The sequence below is a fragment of the Anser cygnoides genome, chromosome 2 (genome assembly GCF_040182565.1).
Source record: "Anser cygnoides isolate HZ-2024a breed goose chromosome 2, Taihu_goose_T2T_genome, whole genome shotgun sequence".
Taxonomy (NCBI): Eukaryota; Metazoa; Chordata; class Aves; order Anseriformes; family Anatidae; genus Anser; species Anser cygnoides.
The window spans coordinates 39,364,856-39,388,699 of record NC_089874.1 but is presented as its reverse complement, the minus strand read 5'-3'; the positions used below and the strand labels follow the sequence as shown (position 1 = coordinate 39,388,699).

General features: G+C 37.5%; 2 protein-coding genes across 4 annotated transcripts in view; one reads left to right on the top strand and one right to left on the bottom strand.

The window, feature by feature from the left end:
• RAB5A (RAB5A, member RAS oncogene family) overlaps positions 1–6,649 on the bottom strand; it is a 19,485-nt gene extending 12,836 nt beyond the window's left edge. The window contains exons 1-2 of one of the 2 annotated variants that reach the window (XM_048070232.2): positions 6,455–6,649; positions 6,155–6,366 (exon numbers count right to left, since the gene is read on the bottom strand). The gene's annotated coding sequence lies outside the window, so the exon portion shown is untranslated. Of the gene's footprint in view, positions 1–2,037; positions 2,274–6,154; positions 6,367–6,454 lie in introns of those variants that run through there. The other variant, XM_048070231.2, reaches the window with a different exon arrangement.
• On the top strand, positions 6,460–23,844 carry EFHB (EF-hand domain family member B). Of its 2 annotated transcripts, none has more exons than XM_066991888.1 (13): positions 6,460–6,534; positions 7,163–7,225; positions 8,134–8,277; positions 9,330–9,510; positions 10,002–10,112; positions 12,129–12,258; positions 12,639–12,722; positions 14,436–14,503; positions 15,860–16,014; positions 16,381–16,588; positions 16,972–17,175; positions 18,711–18,892; positions 21,032–23,844. In XM_066991888.1, the coding sequence occupies exons 1-13, from the start codon at positions 6,490–6,492 to the stop codon at positions 21,185–21,187; spliced, it is 1,731 nt and encodes a 576-aa protein (XP_066847989.1). In that variant the 5' UTR covers positions 6,460–6,489; the 3' UTR covers positions 21,188–23,844. The 2 variants fall into 2 exon arrangements, with proteins under 2 accessions (XP_066847989.1, XP_047926190.2); XM_048070233.2 differs by lacking the exon at positions 6,460–6,534 and adding an exon at positions 6,733–6,884 and having other exon boundaries at positions 21,032–23,843.

Below are 23,844 nucleotides of genomic sequence, written 5' to 3'. Positions count from 1 at the left end.
CATATACTAGTAGGCAAGGACCATTTTGCAGTCATGGGTACTACAAATATATAGCTCCTTCTGGTGAGTAGGAACTTCCGCTCTTCTCCTGAATATCCCCCACTGGGATAGCATCTCCATGATGAAATGCCAAAATAACAAAGTTTACAGCATACGATTAGGAACATACTTCTGTTACCAAGTACTCCTACCAAGCAATTTACCAGATGCTGTGTGCTCTAATCCTTTTAGAAGAGAAATTTCTATTCTGCTAGGTAATCCTTCCTTGTTAATGATTTTTATTTATTGTAGAGAGAGAAGGATCGTAATTATATTCATAGAACATCCCATAAAACTTCTTACATTTGAGTCTGTGAGTAGAATTCCATCAGTCCTAGCCAATACCTACAAACTCACAACTTAATGGAATAATTCACAGCCATTTAAGCATTCAGATCAGTGCCTATTTTAAACAACAAGAAAGCTAATAGAGAAGTATCAAAACAACACTTGTGTCAAAAGCCAACCTACTAAAGGGATTAAGACAGCTAACACTGTTCCTACAATGAATGCAATTAAGTGCATAATCAAACACAAAGACCACCAGAAAAAAATCATGATAGATTTAAAACTGAAACATTCAACCACTTGAAAAGACTTCATATTTCAGAGCAAATAACAATGTTTCTTATCATGAGCACAAGTAATATTGTAGTAATTTCTAATTCATGAACAGAGAAAGATCATGTAACAGGGAGGTGGCAACCATTGAATAATTTCTTTACACTAACTACCTTCACTGTTTTAAAAAGAAGTATCTAAATAAAATTATTTATTAAACACTCACACTAATGAAATTTGCTGTTATTCCCTTCCAGGGTTGACAAAATTAATGTGGCATCTTACTGCACCATTCAAGATAGCTGTACATATCACTATCTAAACATTTGTTGTATTTAAAACAGTTTATATTGAAACGTAATGAGATAGTAAATTACAGAACTGAATCAACGCAGTCACTGCAAGAAATTCATAGCTTTCCAATTAAATGTAATAGCCATCTCATCAGCTCATATGAATGAAGTACAGTACTAATTGCTTTGTGATAAACTGGTTTATTATACAGGAAACAGAAGCAATGATGACTGTCCTATCATTGTTCCTAGCCACCTTACCTCAGCTAATATCTACTTTTTACTGACATTTCTTACTACAAGATAAAAATACCACCTAGGCAGGCCATCTATCCTACCTGCAACACTGAGAAATCACCACCAAATTGGAAAAAAAAAAATGAAGATATCATGCTTTTTATTCGGTCTTAATAATATGTGGAAAGAGCTCTGTAATTTCAGTTTAGTTAGCAAGTCAGTCTGTCTTCCATCCCCAGGCTATGAAAGAAACAAAGGTAGGAAAAAATCCATGGAAAATGTTGAGAGAATAGTGGCCTTTTATGGGCCTATTGTTTGAAACAACATTTTGATAACCCTTAAACAATTCAGCTCTCCTTGAAAACGCATAAGGACAGAGGTGTGTTCCTGCAGGATGCCTTCACCTGTAGTTCCAGCTAAGCCTTAGGCAGAGCACACGCCGTACAGCGGGCCCGCCGGTGTCCCCTGGATGGGGACGTGCTATCTTTTCCTTCCCATCTTACTCATCGCCCCCTTCTCCAGCCACAAGCGAAAGGGAAAGCGAGGGCCCCATCACCCCACCTCCCCCTGCACACCGCAAAAGGGACTCGCGGGACGCGACCCTGCCTTGGCAGGCAGCCCGGCCGGCGACAACCCGCAGCCGAGGTGCCCCCTCCCCGCCCCTCGGGGCCCTGCCGCCGCCTCCCCTCCCCCGCGGCTCCCTTCCAGGCACGGGGATAAGGGGAAGTGGGAGAACCGGGGGCGCCATTTTGAGACAGCGAGAAGCGAGAGCGGCCTCCGCTGCCCGCAGGCCCGGCTCAGCGGCCCAGCCGCCCCGCGGCTCCTCACGGCGGCAGGGGGGGCGCCCTCCGAGCCCAGCCCAGCCCAGCCCGGCCCCTCCTCAGCCGCCGCCGCCTCCCCGCCTCACCCGGCCACGCACGGCGTCTGTCTGCCCGTCCCTCTGTCTGTCTGTCTGTCTGTCCGGCCGGCTGGGCTGAAGGAGGAGGAGGAGGAGGGTGCGAGGAGGGCAGGGGGAGGCGGCCCCGCGGTGGGGGCGAGGGGCGGGGGCGCAGCCGGGCCTCACCCAGAGCCCGCCGCCGACTGCCGCCGCCTCCTGCGCCCCGACCCAAACACCCGCACGCACGCACACGCACACGTAGTTCCGCCGCCGCCTTCACGTCACGGCCCGCACGCCGCGTGCGCTTCCGGCTCGCGGCGCGTCCCGTGGCCCCGCCCTCCCTGCCTGTCTCTCCCCCTCCCCCTCCATTTTCTCTCCCCCTCCCCGCTGAGGAGGTGGGCACCCGTCGGTCCTGCCTGCTCTCCAGCGGCTACCCAGGGCATGCCTAATCCCAACAGGGAATTTAGCTCCTCTAAATAGAGCCCTCGCCAATAAAGTTCACAGATAGGCTCAATATCGAGTGCTAAAGCTGAAGCGAGCATGGTGCCGATGCAGACAAGTCTCCCCTGCTAGTAGTACACGCACACGTTGGGTGATGTTGGGTGACACACCCTGCTCAACACAGCGTTGGGCACGCATCATCCATGTTCCGCGCTACTGGGGCGTTGTGTGGCGCCTCGGCAGTCCTGCGTGCCTTTTCGGTGTCTAGCTCAGGAGGAATGTTGAAAGGTTAGAAGGTGATTCAGGGAAGGCCTGTAGGGATGGCGAAAATGGCTGGAAAACTTGCCTCACAGTGGAAGAGGCGAAGACCTGCTGACCTTGTCAGAGAGAAGGGTATGCATGGTGTGGTGCCACGCATGGGACTTCTGTGTTAGAAGCAAAACAGCAGCAATAAAACAACAACTTCAATCAAGTACATTTAATACACATTTAGTACATTTAATAAAGGCCAACTGTGAGATCTTGAAGGAAATCTAAAGAAAAATGTATAAGAAATTTAATAAGTTTATCAAAAATTGTACCAATGATTAAGTATCATTAAATGAAAGTTGTCTAGATAATCCATCACTGGAATATTGAATCAAAATTTGATACTATTGTCCTCTTAAAATATACTTTAGTTCAACCACGTGAGAAAAAGTTATTTCCATCCTAGGCAGACCCAGCATGCACATAAACAGTTTTGGATGAAAACAAAATATTACACAGTAAATCTTTAGAATGACATGAACTAAAATAGAATTTAGAGAGCAAATACTTATGTGGCTGCAGGTGCCTGCTGGATAACCCTATGACTGTAACACAGAGCTACAGTCTCTCCTCCTCTGTGAAACTCCAAATCATTCACAGCTGGTTGAAACTGACAGCAGGAATTGCTGTCAGCCAGCTGGTCAGAAAACAGCAGAGATTCACTGTGAATGTATGAAATAGAGGCAGGAGAGCATGCAGCAGTAATTACATGAGTAAGTTTCATTTACCATATTTCAGGCTCAGTGAGTCCATGAACGTTAGCAGTGAAGATGAGTTTCTTCTGTTGTAGTCTGTATTAATAGCCATGTAAAAAAAGGCCTGAAATCACCAGGACAGCCATTCCAGTGATCATGTCTTCATATTTTATGTCATCTGGGGTCATATGTCATTGTTAAACTACCAAAGTGAAACTTTGCATTGGATGATGTTAAAAAAAATATTATGTTAGTAGGTCATGATTTCACCAGATGGGGTTCTGTATTTTTCAGCATTTCTCACAGAATTTCATATGTTCTGTTCAATCTCTTTGTATTTAAATTTAAATATAGATGTGTAATAATAAATGAAGTTGTCTTTAGAAGATGTGCAGAATCTCTTTATTCTGTTTGAATTTTCTTATTGGTTTCACTTCTCCATTTTTTTTCCCCCTCATGCATCCATCCATTCCAATATCCTCCTTTCTGTCTTTCCTCTATCACTATTTGTGTGCATTTTCTTTAATCATATCATCCATTGGTTTGGTCATATCATAGCATATAGAATGTATGCAGCACACAAAAAGCCATAATTTTCTATTTGTAAATGAATTGAATAAAAACAAACAAACTGAAAGTAACCACAAACAACAGCAAAGGATATCACCACAGTTAGTGTCCATCAAGAGTTTCACAAAATTTAAAGCATTTTACATCAAGTTCTCTGATCTTAAGAGACTTCAAAGAATTTACGAACTTAGAGAGTACTGTGATGGCCATCTACATCAGGACCACAGAATGAGAACTGTGTTGCAGAACGTTGGCTCTTTCTGCTTCATAAAGAAAAATACACATTTTATGTGGTTTCCATTCCTTAGTTTCAGCCAGTGCAAGATGGCACTGTACTGTGGGTATAGGATGTCAGAAAATAGTGGTAACATTCAGATGACAAACACTATTTATCAAGAAGTACTTCTATAGAAAGGAATATTTTTCAACTTTCTTTCAAAACAGTTCTCTGGAGATCAGATTTTTTTTTAACACAGGAGATGGCATCTTCACACTGAAGCTAATTTGACTCAAGAAAGATTTAATCTTTTTTTTTTTTTCCTAAAATGGAGTATAATTTTTTTGTTAATTTGTTAGCTTGTCTTTAAAAATTATAGATCTTTCCTACCCTGCAAGTGTTCTTCCTACACACCAATTAACTTTCAATCTATGAAAGAACGAATATGACACTGATTCCTAAAATAAGCAGAATTATAGGCAGAAGGGGCACCCTTTTTATTGGATACATATGCATAAATTTTTGAGTTCACAGTTTGTATCTGCATAATGAACTTAAGAAAATACAGGTTAAAAAAAAAAACACTTTTAAGAACATCTTTCTCCTATTGTGTATCTACTCATAATTCTCAGCATATTATGCTGAGAATGCACTCAATCTGGCTTCTACCTGGATGAATCTTGAATTAATTTCATATGAAGGCAAACTGTCTCCATATTCATCTAGAACTATTTTGGTTTCATTTCTGTTACCTCAAGGTTCACATTTTATTCACATTTTAAGGAATATATATACGTGTTTCCTAACAGGGAATTAAAATATCTATGCACTTATTTCAACTTAATAGTGAAGATTTTTTTCTTTTAGTTGTAGGAGGTGAAAGGGATGTACTCATCTCTACCTTTTCAGAAGTGAGTTTTCTATAGCATAGACTCTGCTATAATAATTTACGATAGAAGCAGCTCCTGCAGATAAAAATGTTTTCCTGCTTTCTTTGGCAACTGGTTGTATCTCTATGGAAAACAGCCAGTGAGGCATCATTGTCTTCCACAAATTGGCTAGCAAGTGAGCGCATTTTTAAGATCAGGTAAGATAGCTCAGCGAAGCATGTATATTGCTAGTAGGTTTCAAATTGATTCATAGGAATCCTCATCTCTGTTGAAAAACACAGGGGAACAAAACAGAAAAAGCTTGACTTGTTACTGCAGTAAGTATTGCTTTCACATTGCCAGGTGCTGTTTTTCTGACTTTGATACAACCCACTCCAGCAGGGCTGAGTGGATTCTTTCAATTAGCAAGTGCGGCCACCTACTGGGGAAAAACACTAAAATAAAGTCACAAATAACAATGTACAAAGTGGTATACCTTGAGTACTGGCAAATGGCTAGGTAGAAATTCAACAAACAAGACAATAAAAGTTCAAGTCCTGGCTTCAGCTTTATCTTATTCCCTCCCCTTGCCGCCATATAATTTTTGTGATATTACACTGCTCTTCCTCAGAAGAAATAGCTTTTCCTCTGCTGGCAGCTTTACCTGTGCCAAATTATTCCTTTCAATCATATCAAATTTGTCCCTGATTTCTAACACCTGCAGTTTTGTTCAACTAACAATTTAGCCTTTACAAGACAGATTAGTACCTGACAGAATAACAGGTCACAAGCAAAGACATAACCAATCACTTTCTTTCACTTAATGAATTACAAATAATTACTATATTACTTGGCAGGAGCACTCTAAACTTAAAGGTAGCAACAAAAATGATTGAAGGAAGTATAAATGAACCAAACATTTTAAGAATTTGCTGAAGCTTATTTCCCAATCGATTGTGTATATTCTATGTTAGTGGTTTCTATTAATGAAAAGGGGCACCAGCAATGGTTAGAGCTAAATAAGAGCTGAAGATAACATATGTTACCTGGAGAAGATAAAACAATTCTCACACGTGCAAGCCGATCACACCACAGGCATGTATTGCTGATGTCCCTGACTGTTAGAGCAGGTTGTCAAGTGTCCCTAATGTCTGTCAGGCAGCTCACCAGAAAGCAGTCATCACTGGCCTCCAATCTTGTGTTTGTAGGGCAGGTTCCAGGGAGTTCAGCAGTCATTGAGCCACCTTCGTGTAAAATCCTTATCAAACAAATGTTAGAGCTGTGACTAAAATGGCAACAGCTGGTAATGTTTGTTAATTAATTACGGGTAAGATCTCTATGTTTACCTGAAATCAGCTTTGCCATCGTAGGAGGATGGAGAATGGAACAGGATGTGATTAAATGTAGATGTTTTGCTGGGAGGAAAGTGAGCATTTACTAAGCGTCACCTGAGAGTGAGCTAGGCTTTCTGAAAGCAGCTGGGCTTCTAAGCGACAGGGAAAGTTGGTCGGGTTTACCAAAGCTGCTTTTCTGAGCTAATCCCTCTCCGTTTCCACAAGGCAAATTAACACTCGCATTAGCGTTCCTCCCGAGGGGCCGGGGCCAAGAGGCCGCCGGCGGGCGGTGGCCGTGAGGGAGGTTCGGCAGGAGCCGGCGGTGCCGCCCGGGGCGCGGCCGTTACCAGGCCAGCGGTGAGGGCCCCATGCCGCCATGGCGGGGCCGCTGCGGCCGGTCTACGAGGGGCGGTTCATAGACAGGTTTCCACACATCTCGGCCGTGAGTGCCAGCGCCGGGCTGGGGGGGACCCTAGATGCTGCCCCCCCCCCCCCCGCTTTCTGGGCCTTGCCAGGACCACGATCTGGCTGTGGGCTGAGGGAAACGGTTGCAGCGGGGGCAGTCGGTGGGCTGCACTCACTGCGGTCCCGGCTTGCCCCCAAAATAAAGCCACGGGCTCCTTTCTGTCATCATGCTCGCCAACACCTTGTGTGAGGTGTCATAACCCAGTTTGACCAGTTTGACTTGGTTACACCTTATTTTTTGGTTGTTTTGCTTAGGCAGGGAAGTTGCTTCCAACTGGCGATACGGCTGCGCGTTGCCTCACTGAGATTGTACCCAGGGTGAGTTTGCTTTTCAGATGCTCCTTGTTAAGCTTCTGTAATGATTTCATATGAGTAATTGTGTCTATATGACAGACAGGCCCTAAATCTGTTACTTCTGTTCATGCTGCCTTTATAAATAATCAGTGAAATCTCGGCAATTTTTTCCCTTCTCTTTAGAAACTGCTAATTTCATTTTTTTTTAGATGTTAATAGTTTTTGTTTAAAGGGAAGAAGCTGCTAGTTAAAGAAGCTAGTAGGATTCTAAAATGTTTCTGATAGTTATTTTTCCATCTGCATGTTTTACAAAATTCAACATGCCTCCTTAGGCAGGACTGAAGAGAATTATTTTACTGTTTTTTTGCTGTTGATACAATTATAGTGATCATTATGACTTCTGATGGAGTACCTTCTGCTTTATAAAGGCTGCTCTGTTAGAGTTGTGATCCCCACTGGCCCTTCGTGGTGTCCCTGAAGAGTTAGAGGCCTTTGAAACACAAATATCCCCATGGTGTCAGCTCTCCTTTTAAACGTGCTTAATAAACAATACAGTGGTTAAAAACATTTCTGAAATTGACTCGCTGATGAGGGACTTGTTGTGAATTATATTGAATGTTTCTGAAGTTTGTAACATAACACATGTAAAGAAGCTGTTATTTGTCTTAAAGCCTAAACCAGAAATGTGAAGCTTAGGCATTTTCTCCTGACTTCTGTTGGTGGTGTGATTAAATTTAAGCTGGGCTGTGTAGACCTTGTGTTCAGAATATTAACATCTGCAGGAATGCAGGCATGTTTTATTGTCTTAAAATGTCTTTCTATTTTGCTCTTACATCTGTGGAATCACACTGAATTGGCTGTGGTATGTTTTCTTTTCATTAATATTTTATGGAAAACTGCTGTAAAACTGTTTTTTCTTGCCTTATATATAGCCCGTTACTCCAACTATTGTGCGAAAGTTTCGAAATACGACAAATCCAGCTCCTGGTGTTGAAAGAATATTCTGTGGCAGAGCAGATGATCCTGACATTGCAGCTCACTTGACACATGGCATACAGTCATGTTCTTCACTTAGTGTAAGAATGTGTCTTGTTTCCTTTTGTTTGGGAATGAACTGCTTAAGAATGTACTTAGTAAAAGCAACTGATTTCTTCGTGATCAGGGACAAAGGTTTGTAGCTGAGTGATCACTTTGGGGTATTTCACTGCTGCTGTGAATTATCTGAAGTCTGAGGTCAACTCATAAGATTTAGTTAGTATAATTGAAAAAGGAAAGTAGTTGAAGTTCAATCACTTTTGTTGAATAAATTTTGCAATGACTACTGAATTATTCATTTCATTTCAACATTTAACTGTCTTCTACCCACAATTTTTCTGCTTCCCTCTTTCCTAACAACAGAGGTAAAATCTGTTGAGCTATTAGCAAGAGAACTATGATCTGAGAATATACTTATAGTTCAGCATAATTTTTCTGTATTCTCTAACTTTTGGGTTGAAAATGATTTTGTTAGATAAAAAGTGCTATTTTGGATATGGCAGCCAATTTTGTGTGTAGTCCGCACGAATTATGTTTCTTAGATGTAATCAAACAACCAAAGAGCTCACTGATGATTTTTATCTCATAATTATTGTTCAAATAATTGATCTCTAAAAATAATAATTGTGTTAGTAAATACAGTTTGCTGATTCATTTTGGCAGGTCAATAATAAACCCTCTTTTGGATCCCCATTACTTTGATGGGTAGTCTGAAAAATAAAATGACTTGAGAAGATCAAAGTTCCCTGTTTTGACATTTTTTAAACACTTTTTTTCTGAGAGGCTGCGGTCTGAAATTTTGTTTATCAACAAGGGGAAAAAACTTGCACAAAATTAAAAAGTTCTGTTTTATAATATGTACTTTATTTCTGGAGATTTAACATAGTATTGATTATTAGTGACCTTACCTCACAATGTAGTTCTGTTTTGCAAATTGGTAGATAAAATTAGGTCAGTCTGATCATCTAAGATCTCATTGCAGCTCTTAATATCAAACTGCTGTTCTTGTGTGTGTTTGAGGGGGTAGCCGTACTGATGTGTGAACGATTAAAATTTGTTTTTCTGCCTTTTGTGTTGTTTGTGACCTCTTTAGGCAGCTACATTGATAAATCCACTTCCTAAAACTAATTTTCAACAAAAAATACAAGATAGAAAAGAAGCAATCTACTTTAGTAACCGTGAAGCACCCTTGGGCAAATCACATGATCAATCTCCTATGTTACCTAAGGGCTTAGATATAACTAATACCACATTCGGAGTAAAAATCATCCAAGGTAGGAAAACTTAGTGTTAAAAATGGTTCTCCTAAGTATGAGATAACCTGCAATTTAATATTTAGCATATATTGTATGCTTCCAACAGTTCTGGTTTAATAGAAAACTTATTATAACAGGTATTGAAATGGATATAAATATACTAGTATCTTTCAGTAATGATGAACAAACAGGCTACTGAAAACATTTTGTAACTAGTAGGGCTTTTTTCTGGGTCTAATAAAAGATATTACCTTGACCTGTGAAACTTTCCTCCACAGATAGGAGCTAGTAACAGATGTGTTGACCATGTAGTCTCCTCACAACAGTTAGGCTCTCAGTTTCTCTTATTCTACACCTAGTCCCATGTCATCATGCTGTGAGATTCATACTGCTTTTCTAGTTTGGTGGAAGCATCATACTTCCACGTTATTAGCATCTTCTCTAACAGGATATTGTTTAAAATTTAAAAACAATCAAACCCATATATATATATGCTCCTTGCTTTTCAGATGCACCAGCTGGAGAGCTTATAAATCCACCAAAAACTTTTGAGGAAGTAGATAAAGAAACCAGAAAAGGACATGATCTGTACATTGTGTCGCACAATGATTATTATGCAGGTATGTTCAAAGGCTAGTAAGAAGTCCTATAAAAAGACCTAATATGAATAATGTTAACTGAACCTCTTTGTGTCTTCAGAACTTGTTGGGCATTACTTTTTTTTGAGATATAAGCTATTTATTTTTACTTCTCTACTAATACAATATAAATTATTTTAAAAAGTAATGATGTGAAAAAAATCAGATATACAGCTGAAAGAACGCTACTTGTTTCTGTAATGATAGGTCACTTCATTGTGGGTCTAGTAGGTAATGTAAGAGATTAATAATGGAGTTGAAATACTGATTTCTTTTGGGTGCAATTTGAAAAGCAGACTATTTCCAAGAAAGAAGAAACTCTATGCTCTAGTTGGTTAGTGAGTTTGCCATTGTCTATGCCTTGGAGAGCAATCTGAGGTTTAGACCACAGACTGTAAGACCAACTCATCCCAGTTCTTTATACCTTTGTGTTTTATTAGGTTCCAAACAAAATTTCAGGTCACCTAGACTTCTTGACAGGGAGCTCAGCATCAAGCTCTGTTTACAAGGAATTTCAGGCTGCTGCCTGTCTCTCTGGAATGCAAGTTCCTCAGCTTGCAGTATAGTGCCTGCACATCTGTCCTGCAGTCTTGGTCTCTGCCCTTCCAGCGGTCTTTACCTCCACTGCTTCAGACTTCGGAGGCTATACTTGCTTGAAGTGATCTGCTCACTATAGGTTACCCTTTATCTCATAGGTCTACACGGGAACAGAGTGACAAATACGCAGGACGTGTTACTTTTGCTGCCACTTCTATTTTTCCCACTTCCATCTTTTCCACTTACACTGCTAGACTTACGATGCCGGTCTATAAAATTGGCATTACAATAAAATTGCTCATTGTTGCTAGTATCAACAATTTTGTAGGTGGTGGCCCAACCCGTAAGAAACTGTGATGCAAATATTTCAGTAGTAATAATGTAAACTTCATATGGAGGCTCTTATGGAGAAGTGAATTTATGGTACGTTGTTCTCTCACTGAGAAATTTTTCTCATGCAGAATATGGTACTATTGCTCTAAATTGGTTAAACTTGTAATGTTATTTCCCCTCCTCCCCAACTTTATTAGGTGTTCTAGTGGAATTATCTGTTTCTGTCTCCTTCATAACTTCTGTGCACAGGATCATGGAGAGGTCAAACCAACTGAGCAGCTGGAAGACTGTTTATGTAGAAGGAAAAAATACCTCAACTATGTGTTCCAGTTTTGAACAATAACATAAAATCCCATGCTGAAATACAGCCAGAAGAAGCCTTTATTAAAAAGTGTGCATGAAGAATATTTTTTTGAAAGTTTTAACTGCAATTCTTTTCAAAAGTTGATTGAAAGAATAGGAAAAATAAGTACTTTGTGTAAACAGGCTACAAGCACGTGACATTCTAGTACGTGAAACTTCATTTTACAGGCAAAGCTGTATTAATAGATTCATAAACAAGTAGGGTAACGTCTTGTTTACTGTGAAGTCAGTGGAAATGTTTCTATTGAAATCAATATAACGAGTATATCTAAAAGTGCAGCCGATCAAAAATATTTTTTCCTTTTAGTATTATTATTTTTTTAACAAATAATAAATTTGATGATATATGTATGTTTCTGCCTGAGTACAGACATGATAAGGTGCTTTTGTTTTCATGATTAGGCAACCTGGTATTTTTTCATTAATTCTGTTGGACTTGTCTTTAGCTTTTATTCAGACATAAAAGAAGGTGTAATGGATATTCAGCTATTTTATAACTTGGATAGTTTTTGAGGCTTTTTTGTTGCCTTTTGCCCTCTCTTTTGACAATGAAATTAATCTTAAATACTTAATAAGTATTGCATGTGTTACACAAATTTTATGTCTTTGAAAAGAATTAATTAGTTTTTTGCTTTTATTTATTGTTTTATGAATGAAGGTATCTATTTTAGTGTATTAGTATATTTTTCTTGCTGAAGTATTTTAAACAAATCAAAATGTTTCCCTTCCCCTTCCTGCCCCCCCCCCCCCACCGCCTCACCACAGGGGAAGCAATAAATAGGAAGTATGACTCACCAAACTTCAGCAAGTCTTTTGTGTATGGAATAGAAACCCCTCACTTCAAAGATGGACGAAATGTATCCAAATCCTTAAATTGGCTCTGTGATCTGCAATGGTAAGTTGCCATGAGTTAACTAGTTAGAGGTGTGAGTTTTAAAGAATAGTCTTCATATTTGAATATAATTTTACATCTTGCAATCCTGTCCTTTGGTTTGATAGCCGTATTGAACTGAATAGAAAATGCAAGAAGTATTTTTCAGAATAATTTATCCAAATCAGTTCTACCATAGTATGGCAGCGCAATAGTTGGCATTTCTTTAACATTACTTAAAGGCCTCTTTGATTTTTGAAATAGCAAAACTTCTCAATTACTCAGTTTGCTTTTCATGTGAAAGAGTTGCTGTTTTCTTCTAGCATATAGTATTTTTGAATGTTATTGAGCAGTTATTGAGTACTATTAAACAACTGTTTGAGAATTATTTTCAAATTTTATAGGAAAAAAGCAGCAAAAATTGTATCCAAAAGAAGTGATGATTTCAAGGAAAAATTTCAACCTCAGGTTGGAAAAGTCCTTGATCCGTAAGTAAGCAAAGATACCTTCCAAGAACAAAATCTCACTCCTATATGCCAGGTCTCCGATGTCTTTTTTTGATCTTAGATAAACAATATAACTGTGTTTAGAGCTTCCAGTGCAGCACTCAGTTACAGGAAGGGACTCTTCTTGCCCAAAGTAGACCAATAAGTGTGGAAGTTACTAACAAAGGCTGTATCGTGTTAAAGTTGTTCTAGTGTTTAAATGGTCTATATCTGAATTTTTCAGATTTGCACTAGTGCAAACCGTCCATAACACTTTTGTCTTTTGCAGTTAGGAAGGTTTGAAAGAACTGAAATGTCTCATGTATTGCTTGGAGACTTACCATGTTAGATCACCTGTATTCATATGGAAAAGGACATGACACTAAATTGTAACTTTAGCAGCATGTCTTAATCTCAGTTGAGTCATTACAATGCTTCATGAACCTCAGGTGATCTGTAAGAGTTTTTTAAGTTCACAAAACAGTGTTTATGGAGCATTGCAGTTGTCTTAAGGCAAATGGTGGTCAGGATCCAGCAGTGCTATAAGTCTGGGTTCCTGAATATATACCGTCTGTCTGTATATGTACTACTGAATGTATACAAAGGCTGTCTTTGCAGTTGCCTGGTATTTCTGTATAGTTGGAGACCCACAAGAAACATTATTGACTTTGGTAGCCAAATTTAATTTTAAGCTCAACATCACAGGCTTAAGTGACTCTGGAGACTATGCCCTTGGTACCTATAGAAGGTGAATGTTTCCCCTTTCTGTAGGGAGAGTCACTTTCTCCTGTGTCCTTCATGGTGTGCTTAATGTGAAGGAGATCTGGATTGTGAGCAACATGAGGCAGTGTAATCAGTCAGGGAATCTAGGTTGCAGTGCAAGCTCAAATCCAGCACTAATATTACCAGTTAGATACAAAGCTCAGTTTGTTTTGTGAGTTTTACATCATGATATAATGTATAATGATAAGAGAAAATTGTACCTAGTAGTATTTAGATTACTGTGCTTCCATCTCTCAGTAGGGTTTTTTTTTTTTTGTAAGCAAGAACACTTTTCAAATTTGATGGTGGTTTCTGATTCATGTAGCAAAGCTTTAATTATTAAACATGCAGACAAAAATGAATATTGACTCTTTTTCAAATTAAGGAATAAGTTTTTAATGTTAACAGCAGCATTTTAATTTTCTGTTTAAGAAAAATGAGGTCAAATTTTCTAGAAGAAATTGGCTTGGTTGCTATTCTTTGTAGATACAACCTTGCATATGAAAAAGCAGAGATTGATTAAACATTCCCACTGGAGCCAAAAGTAGTTTATTTGGAGGCATTGCTTCAGTTGGAGATCTGGTTTGTCCTAAACATTATTAATATCTGACAGGTGTGCTGTAAGGGTTTTTTCTCACTTATTTCTGCCATTTTCATAGAAAAAATATTTTAGCAGTAGAATGTTTATTATTTTTTTTTTTGCTTTTTGCTTTTTTAAACATTTCTAATGTTTACATTTGGTTGTGTTTAGCAGCAAATGTTCTAAGTAGGCTTATAAAGGGATGCTTTTCTGCAGTTGCAACTTCAAGTAATGATGAAAAAATTTCAGGTGAACTATATGTATAATTCCTAATTATATAACAGATAATCACATTTCTTTACTAATAGCTTAAGGTTTATTTTTACTGTTAATAAATTACTTTACAATTAACAAAGAAATGTGCATATTGACAGTATAGCAGAAACTATGAATGTTCCCCCAGGCCATACATTTGGAATGTTACTCCGTCCAGATGAATGTGGTAAGTCTTGTAGTGGCAGAATAAAATATTACCTTGTTGATGAAATGATGTTGAAGTAATTACTGTTAATTGTGTAGTGAATAATTTTCCTAAAATCTTAGAGGTAACACTAAATTTTTGGAGGGGCAATTTGAGAAGGAATAAAGAAAATTTGATTTGGGGATTTTTGTTTTTGTAAGACCCTGTATCTGAATGGAAATGAAACAGGAAGCAAGGAAGAAGGCAGGAAGCTCATATTGACATCTAAGTGACAAAGTTAAATTGTGTCTTTCCTCATAATGATTTTTCTAGTACTTCTACAAAAAGAGTAAAAATAACAAGCAATAAATGAGAAAAATAAGAATTTATTGAAGGTGGTAGAGAGACAAAACAATAAAAAACATTCATTTTCATTATGGTGAAATTTTGAAAGCTACTCAACTCAAATAGCAATTGTTGGAATTAATGATATTTTAATGTAACTACTAATGACTTGGAAATTGCAGTGAATAATTAAGAAGCAAGAAATGTAAGTGGCTCAAAATTATTTAATTAGTCAAGTCCAAAGAACTTGGCTTAAATTCTACATAAGCCCGTGTACATGCTTTACTATGCAGGGTAATAAAGTTAAATACGTTGAATGTGTATGTATGCTTGCCCTATAAGGAACTTCAGAAGAACTGATCAAACAAAGTTAAAAGAAGGCAGAATGACAGCTAAAATTCATTCTTAACAAGTAGAAAATAATGCATGCATATTCCTGTTTGCATGGGATTAGATGAACTACTACTATATAATAACTGGACTCTGAATTAACTTATTGTGCTCCAGAAAGTGGCTTCAATGTAATGGTGAGGACTTAGATAAAAACTGTAGATCAGTGTATCAAAGTGTTTGAAAGTACCTAACAGTATTAGGATACATATGAAATGGGAAGAATAACCTAAAAAGACAAGGTACTATTTTTGTAAATCACTGATATATAAGTACTTGAAATATTACATTGAATTTTCCATTGGTTCATGCAAGTATCTTGTAACACGACAGGTTTGAAATGATAGATTAATAATACATATTCTTTTGCTCTTAACTACCTGGACATAGAATAACTCTTACTTCTCTCAGAAACTCTTGGAAGCAATGAATGGATTTGTGAAGCTATATTAAGATGTTTCAAAATGTTCAAGGTTAACTGCATGTGAGTAGTGAAATCATCGTGTGGACCATTTGATCTTTGGATGGCCATGTCAAATGTTCAGCAGTGCTGAAAATCAGCGTCTTGAAACAAGTTCTTCTCCTCAAGACTCCAAGCCATTTTAAAAAATGTCCATTTTCTGTATGTGTGCAACTAATTGAGGAAGTATTTATTTTTTATAGGAGTTGGCGATCTTCTTCACTGTAGGGCTCCAAGTGAGTTCCTCCGTGGTAAAGACAGAGAGAGAGCTGTGCTAGCTGCAGTTCGGCAAAGTTTGAAGAAAGCTAACTATGAAAATTTTGATATGTTGCTAGAAGCATTTAGGCATTATGATAAGGTTAGTGCTTTTTTAAAAAAAAAAAGTTTGACATTAGCTCTTCTGTGTCATGGAGATACAGACATGAAGAAACATAGTAATAATGGAATGGTTGATGCCTGACTTTCAGAACGAATCTTGGTTTTGCCTCAAGATGTACAATTAGATTGCTGAGCACAAAAAGAAACCATGAGTAAATTTAAATTCAAAATCTGAACACAAGAATAATTAATAATTTTAAATGCAAATAGTGATTTGAGATTAAAAAAAAGTCAGTGTGACAGTGTAAAAAAACAGCAATATTACTCGTCTAAGATAATGTAGCTGGATATGTATGTTGGAACATTTTTATAATAGCTGTTGTAACAACTGTTTTATTTATAATAGAATGGTGATGGAATGATAGACAAAGATGACCTGCAGAAGTCCTGTTTTCAGCTTAATCTGAACCTAGATGATGAGCTCTTGGATTCCTTATTTGACTATTGTGATTTGGATAAAGATGGTCTGATCAGTTATCTGGAGTTTGCAAACTTTCTTAACTGGAAAGACAAAATGGCTGTTAAAGAATTTGAAGAAAAAATAATTACAAAAGGTAGGTGAGTTAATACTGGAAAACTGCGTGGATGATCTTGTTCCTACAACAGCTATTGAAAGGACCCTGCTGAAGTAGAGTAGGTGCTCCTTTAGAAGAATAGGATTTTGAGAGTCCTTTCCTGCCAGCCAGTGGTAGCAGGAGATAGGAGAACCTTAGATATAAATGTATTTCAGAACCCAGGAATTTTGCTGCATTTGGAGAAAGTAAAAATTTCCAAGAATCATTATAAAATATGCAGATTAATTATTTTATGTCATCTACTTTATAGTTTCTCAAGGATTCAAGCAAAGTTGGTTTTTTTGTTTGTTTGTTTGTTTTTATCTGTTCCTTTGTAATGTGCTGATAATAAATCCTGTCTGTTCCATAATTTTTGCTTACAGGGAATAAAATAAATGTTCCTGCTCTGTCTGGCACAAATGCAGATGATGAACCACTGCTGAAGCAGGAAGATCTTGTATTAAAAGAACCAGGAAGCTCAGAGAAGACACCAAAAACACTTACAAGACCAACAGACAGTGTATTTGCAGATTATCAAACAACTTCTTCTCAGTATAATGCTGTAGTAGGTGGTCTCCCAACAACCTGTAAGTACAGTGGACTGTACCTCTCACTTCTAAGCATTATTTAAGGCAAAATCAGGAACAGGTTTGAAGAGTATGCTGGTGCTGGTACTACTGATGCACAATAATGAAATAATTTATCTAATCTAGGTTTGTTTAGGATTGTGGCTTGGAAGTTGCCATGGCTTGTATGTTTGGCATGGATAATCCATTCAAAATTTGAAATTTAGTCTAGATGTGCAAAACCTCTGACACGGTCCCACATGACATCTTTGTCTCTGTGTTGGAGAGACATGGGTTTGATGGATAGAACGCTCAGTGGATAAGAAATTGGTCACATTCAGAGAGATGCAGGCGACGACTCTGAGCAGGTGGAGACCAGAGACAAGAGGTGTTCCTAGAGGATCAGTACTGTGACCAGTATTATTTAACATCTTTGTTGGTGACAAGGACAGTAGGATTTAGAGCTTTGACAGGCTTGAGAAGTGGCCCCATATGAACCTTATGCAGGACATTTTACTTGGCCTTCTTGAAGTTGACCTGGGTCAGGGCAATCCCAAGCACGAGAACAGGCTTGGCAATGAGTGAGTTGAGAGCAGCCTGGCAGAAAAGGACTTTGGGGTGTTGACTGTTTGAAAAACTGAATGTGAGCTGGTAATGTATGCTTGCAGCCCAGAAAGCCAACTGTATATTAGGCCACATCAGAAGAAGGGTGGCCGGTAGGTCAAGGGAAGTGATTCTTCCCCTCTACTCTGCTCTTATAAGACCTCACCTGTAGTATTGTATTCAATTCAGGGGCCCACAATGTAAGAAAGATGTAGACCTGTTCGAGCAAGTCCAGAGGAGGGCCACAAAGATAGGAGAAGTGCTCTAGCCCTCTGGTCATGAAGACAGGCTGAAGGAGCTGGGGGTGTTCAGCCTAGAGAAGAGAAGGCTCCGGGGAGATCTTGTAGCAGCCTTCCACTACCTGAAGGTGGCCTATAGGAAAGATCGGGAGAGTAGTGACAGGACAAAGGGCTTTAAACTAAAAGAGGGTAGATTTAGATCAGACATTAGGAAGAAATTCTCTACTATGAGGGTGGTGAGGTACTGGAACAGGCTGCCCAGAGACGTTGTGGATGCCCCATCCCTGGAGGTGTTCAAGGCCAGGTTGGATGAAGTTTTGAGCAGACTGACTTAGGAGAAGGTGCCTCTGCCCGTTGTGTGTATGTGCAGAATTAGATGATCTTTAAACTCCTTTCCAACTCAAACCATTCCATGATTCTATGCTTTTGAGAAATTAAGGTGATAATTTTAGGATAAGATCATCTTGGAATCATCTAAAAATGTTTCTCACTGAAGTACTCCAATATTATTGCACTATTGCCGGTTCTCAAGATACATGATGTAGTTTGAGATAAGAATTCTAAAAATAAGAAAAAAGAGAAGAAGAGGAAACTCTTGAAGCTATGTAGACAAAGCATCAAATTTGCTCTCATCTAATGCAAAATGTTATATCCTCCCTGGCAGTATTTTTACATATAGGCTTTTCCATATTATCTATTGATTGATTTCCATAGATTATCCAGTGTGTGGCATTCCAACTATTCGTTCAGATATTCCTGCTCCTCGAATTCGCCGCATCAGTGACAGAACTAATTATGGTGATGAGGCAAATGCTTATGCATTATTGTTCCCTTCTGTCTTCAGTCAAAAGGGGGTGTATGAAAAAGACTTTTTTAAAACAAGACCAAAGGCAGAGGTATGGTACTTTTCTTCAGAATATTCTTCCAAGACAAATGTAATACTAGCCATGTGGGAGTGGAAAGCTGTATTATTAAATAAGTTGTAAAATTTGTTGTTCCAACATTGCCATCTTTCTTTATACCCATTCAGACACTTGAAAAATATATACTCTTCACATTCGAAGTTATTCATAAAGATGGTTGATCTTCATTTTATTGAGATCTGACTTCCTTAGGTAATAGAAGGAAGTATGTTATTACTCACGTGCTCAAATGCTGTGTTGAATGAGGGTTGGTAATTAATCTAGGGCTTCACAGCCTGTCTTCCATCATTTTTGCAATGTGAGAAGAACAGAGCAGCTGCGAAATTTCCATCTTTGGACATATTCAAATTTCTGAGCAATGACCTAAGTAATATAGTTTAATGGTGAAGTTAGTCCTGCTTTGATTATACGGTTGGACAGATTAACTCCGGAGATCTCTTTCAACAGACGTTATTGTATGATTCTATAAGTAGATAGAATACATAGTCTTTAAAAAAAAAAAAAAAAAGCCCCAAAGGAAGAATTTTACGCCTGTATAAAACTAGTTTCTATCACACAGGAATCTTCAGTGGAAAATTTTACCAAGGCTGTCTTCCCTCAAACTCCCAAGTTTTGTTAATGGCAAATTACTAAATTTTTTCCATCTGATATCTCTGTGGGCTGCTACCACTCATCTCACAGCCCAGAGTTCTTCAGTCATAAGTGGAAGGAACTTTGCTTCTTATTCAGTATTGTTTACTGCTTGACTTCTTTATTTCTATGCTTTTTAATGAAAAAAAAATACTAAGAGATCATTATTTGAAGATATATGATTTATAAGATTCATCATTTGAAATATGATTTATGAGACAATGCTAAAAAAAAAAAAAAAAAGAAATTCCAATCTAAAATGAAAAAAAGCCGTGACAACCTCTCCATCTCTACTAGTCATTTTATTAGATAAATATTCAGTCATAAGGAAATGGGTCTGAAACTTGTGTATATGTTTTACAGAAGAGTGTTGCTAATTAGTGGCTGAAGAAGTAAATGTTGTATTGTCATGTTCTATAAATATCTGTAAAATGGCTTGTCAGAATGTCGTGAACGTGAGCACTTACCATTTTATAACCCAGCTCTGAAGCAGGAAATCCATGCATGCAGAATATAGCTAACAGTAAATAGAATTCATGCTTCATTGAGAAGCCCATTATACCTGTCAAGCATTAGATAGAGCTCTTCTCTGAAGTTATAATGTGGCCTGAGATGTCATACTCTATTGTAGACTATATAGGCTATACAGCGTGCAGTACTGAACCATCTTTGAGTGTGTTAAATCACCCAATATTCATGAAATAGATTAAATCAAAAGACTATCGCTGACACTTAAGTATTTTGATATGGAACATTAATATTTTCAAATGTGTAGTAGCTAACTAAATGTTTTCAAATGTGTAATAGCTAACTAAATTATTTGAAAACCCAACATCATGTCATGCTATCAGTTTTTGAAATGACCTGTAGAAATGAATGAGAACTCTCTTCTTTTGTATTATGAAGAGATGCTTTATAGAGTGCTTAAAGAAACTGCTTTATAGTCAGGGTGTCTGAAGGGCCTTCTGTTTTCTTCAGTGGAATTCATCATACTCTATTGAAGAGAATAGAAGTTATTTAACTTAGTAGTAGCGTGTAATTTATATGCAACATGATCATGTTGATAATAGGTAAGGGCCAGATTAAGCTGTCTGTGCACTCAGTCGTCAGTGGTTTAGTCAGTGATTATTTTATGGCTGTTGATGAGCTGGGACAGAGTTGTATTTTAATATAGTAGGAATGAGTTACAAGAACATGTAGTTCTTTATGGTCCCTACAGTGTTATCTATATTTGATTTTTCAATGTTGAAGTTGTTTCAACATTATTAAGTGAACTCAGTTTTGTATACTACAGCTTTCATCCCAATAAGATTGTTTCACTTAAATGGGGGGAACTTCTTTTGTTAAGGATGCAGGATGTGGTCTGTACTTTTTAATTAAGAGAGGAAGAATATTCTTTGGCGAATTGATTGCCAATATATGTAAAAGCTGGACTCTAAAGAAAATGCCAGCCGGAATTACTTGAGTTGTATTATTTTGTAGGTTGCACAAATTCTCCGCAACATTGGTATGAACATTTCAGATGAAAGATTTGAAGAGATATGGAAGCAAGCCTGTATGAAACAACAGAACGAAGAGGTTTGCATACAAAATGTCAGGAATATACTGGATGAGATAAATGCAACGCCCAAAGACTAGAATTAGCAATTGTTTTGTGTGCGTGTGATGCATATATTTAAATTGACATCAGTCATAATTCTGGTGCTGAATACAATAAACATTTTAAATAGGATGTTTTTATATAACTAGAGTTCACTGTTTATTGTCTTTCTGAATACTGCATTCACCGCAAATTTATATAAATGTTTCTGCCCTAGTTGCAGTTACTAGGAACCGATATCCGTATGAAAAAAAGAGGATACATGTACAACATGTTTGTGAAAGGAATTCAAATTTTTGTCTTACATTCTTTATCATTTTTTTTAAAACATTGTTTCTAAGTCTAAATCATAATACTTTAGAAATGGACACTTCTGCATTTAGGATTTTTCTCTCTCTGGAAGACCTCTTAAAGATAATTATCATAGAAAAACATCTACCCTTGTTTCTAATGTTCTATAACTCCTCGTCAGTAAAATGGTAGCAAACAGAGAACTGTCTAGGGTGTTATTTGATGTGTTTAAAAATCCGTGTGACAAAGTGCTTTACAGTAAGATACTTGGTCGTGGGTGTGGGGCTAAAGCATTTTCATGAAGTAGACACCATAAGAATCAATCTGTTAAGTGCAAAAATAAATGCCCAATTGTGCGGCAGAGGGTTCGTATTCTATATCCCAGCTTATGGCTATTAGGTACTAGTATTGAATTTTCACAATAAAAAAAGAATGGATATTTAGAAGAATATTTGCGTATTACATAAAAATACAGACTAGTAGTCAGAGAAGTTTAGGAGGTCTTTCAGAGTGCTAACTGTTCACCTTTGGCTAGTGCAATTTCTTGGGAATAGTGATCATAGACGAAGCCTTGTGAATCACTATGGAAATCCCAATGAATATATTATGAAGTAAAGTAAGAATAAACAATGGAAAGTAAATAATACTAAAATCTGCAACTGTGAATTGAAGTGTTCATTCTTTACCTACTTTACTGAGTTTGGTATGAAACCAATGGAAAGTGTTTGGTATTGGCAGTGAGAATAATTGCTTTTAGATTTTTTTTTCAATTGAAAAAAATCTAAAAGAAAAATCCTTGCCCAATGTGATAATAGAATACAGGATTTCAGGAACAATATTGCTTTCTCACCTATCAGTGCTTCCATTATGTTACAACAGCAAGATTTAAAGAATTATTTAATGTTGGTGGCCAAAATTGTTACCAAGTTCTCAAATGTAAGTGAAGGTTGTATTTATTTTAAATACTAAGAATGATTGTGTAACGTCAGTTTAAAATTTAGTTGTGTTGCTTTTTTTCACTTAGCACTTGTGATTGTTGAGCTTACTCTTTCACTGATTTTCTAGGAGTTTGTAATTTACCGGTTTGTACAAAAACATCTCCCTTCTGGATCAAGTAACAACAGAAAATGCTGAGTCAAGTAATTCTGAAGTTTTAGCAACAAAGGGTTCAGTGACTCATCTTTTTAATTATTATTGCAGAATTTTAATAGTAGCTGTCTTGCATCATGTAGAAAAAATGTGCTTTCTGGTATCTCCAGGGAGCAGCAGGTAGTGGAAATCTTTCCTGCTGTGAATGAAAGTTGTTCTGTACTTTTGTTGCCTTGCCTTCCCATCCTTCTGGATCTCTCTGCATGCACTGGGAAGTGTGCAGAAAGCAGACTGACAATCTGAAGTGAAATCATGACAGAAAGATGAATGTACTGCTAATTTAAAATTGCATTTATTGCGTCAGGATTTAACCACCTCGGTGCAGTTCCCTAGAGCTCCTCTGCTCATACAAGGTAGGAGGGAAGAAACCTTTGCCTTCATGTGGTCCAATTCCAAAAGTATCAGACAGAATTACTGTTAAAGAACATGTTGCTGTTCTTGTTCAATAGAAAATTTTGGGTGAAAAGTTTAAGCTTACTACAGAGAAAAATGGGGGAAAAAATCAGATGTGAATATTCATAGAAGAGATTTTTGTTTGTTCAGCAGCTAAAAACTGTATACCATATTTTTGGATCTACTGTAGAGATGCCCCCTTTCATTCCTTTACTTTCAGTAGAATATTTTCCTTTGTCAGTGAAACAGATTTAACATCGTTCTTGGGCAGTCAGCTAAATAAGTCTATAATAATCATAATACTTAAAAAAAAAAAAAAAAAAAGACCAGTTTTGGCTTTTCTTGAAACTATGTTTCTGACCTCGTACTAAAGGTTTCCTTCTGAGTTTGTATTTTATATGTACTGGAAGTGCTGCTCACCTAAACTTACCTCTTTTATAGAAGTAAAGAGAATAATGGCTTAATCACTGCACAGAGCTGTAAATTCTACTTGTAGGTTGTTGTTTTCCATTACATGCTTATGAGACCTCTGAAAGATTTAATTTCTGTGACACAGCCAGTTAATTCTGTGGAGTTTCTGAATCCTTTTGTTTGTTTCCTTTTGTTAAATGCTTTATGCACAGAGTCTTCGTGAAGATCTTTATACTTCATTTTTGTCTTTACAACATGTATGAATTCAAAGATACATTTATAAACTTTTAAAGCTCCAAGTTGTGTTCGTGATTTTGTGGTTCCTATGGGCCATATCCAAGGCAAGGTTTTCTGGAAATGGTTAGCAAAACAACCTTCACTATGACTTAAACATGCATTCTAAAAACAAACACACAAATTTAGCACTCAGGTAGATTTATTTTGTTAACAG

Coding starts and splice junctions, on each gene's coding strand:
- EFHB (XM_048070233.2), top strand. CDS start 6,819: ATGGCGGGGCCGCTGCGGCCGGTCTACGAGGGGCGGTTCATAGACAGG. Junction 10,113..12,128: donor GCACAATGATTATTATGCAG/GTATGTTCAAAG, acceptor GCCTCACCACAG/GGGAAGCAATAAATAGGAAG. Junction 17,176..18,710: donor AGGTGGTCTCCCAACAACCT/GTAAGTACAGTG, acceptor TGATTTCCATAG/ATTATCCAGTGTGTGGCATT.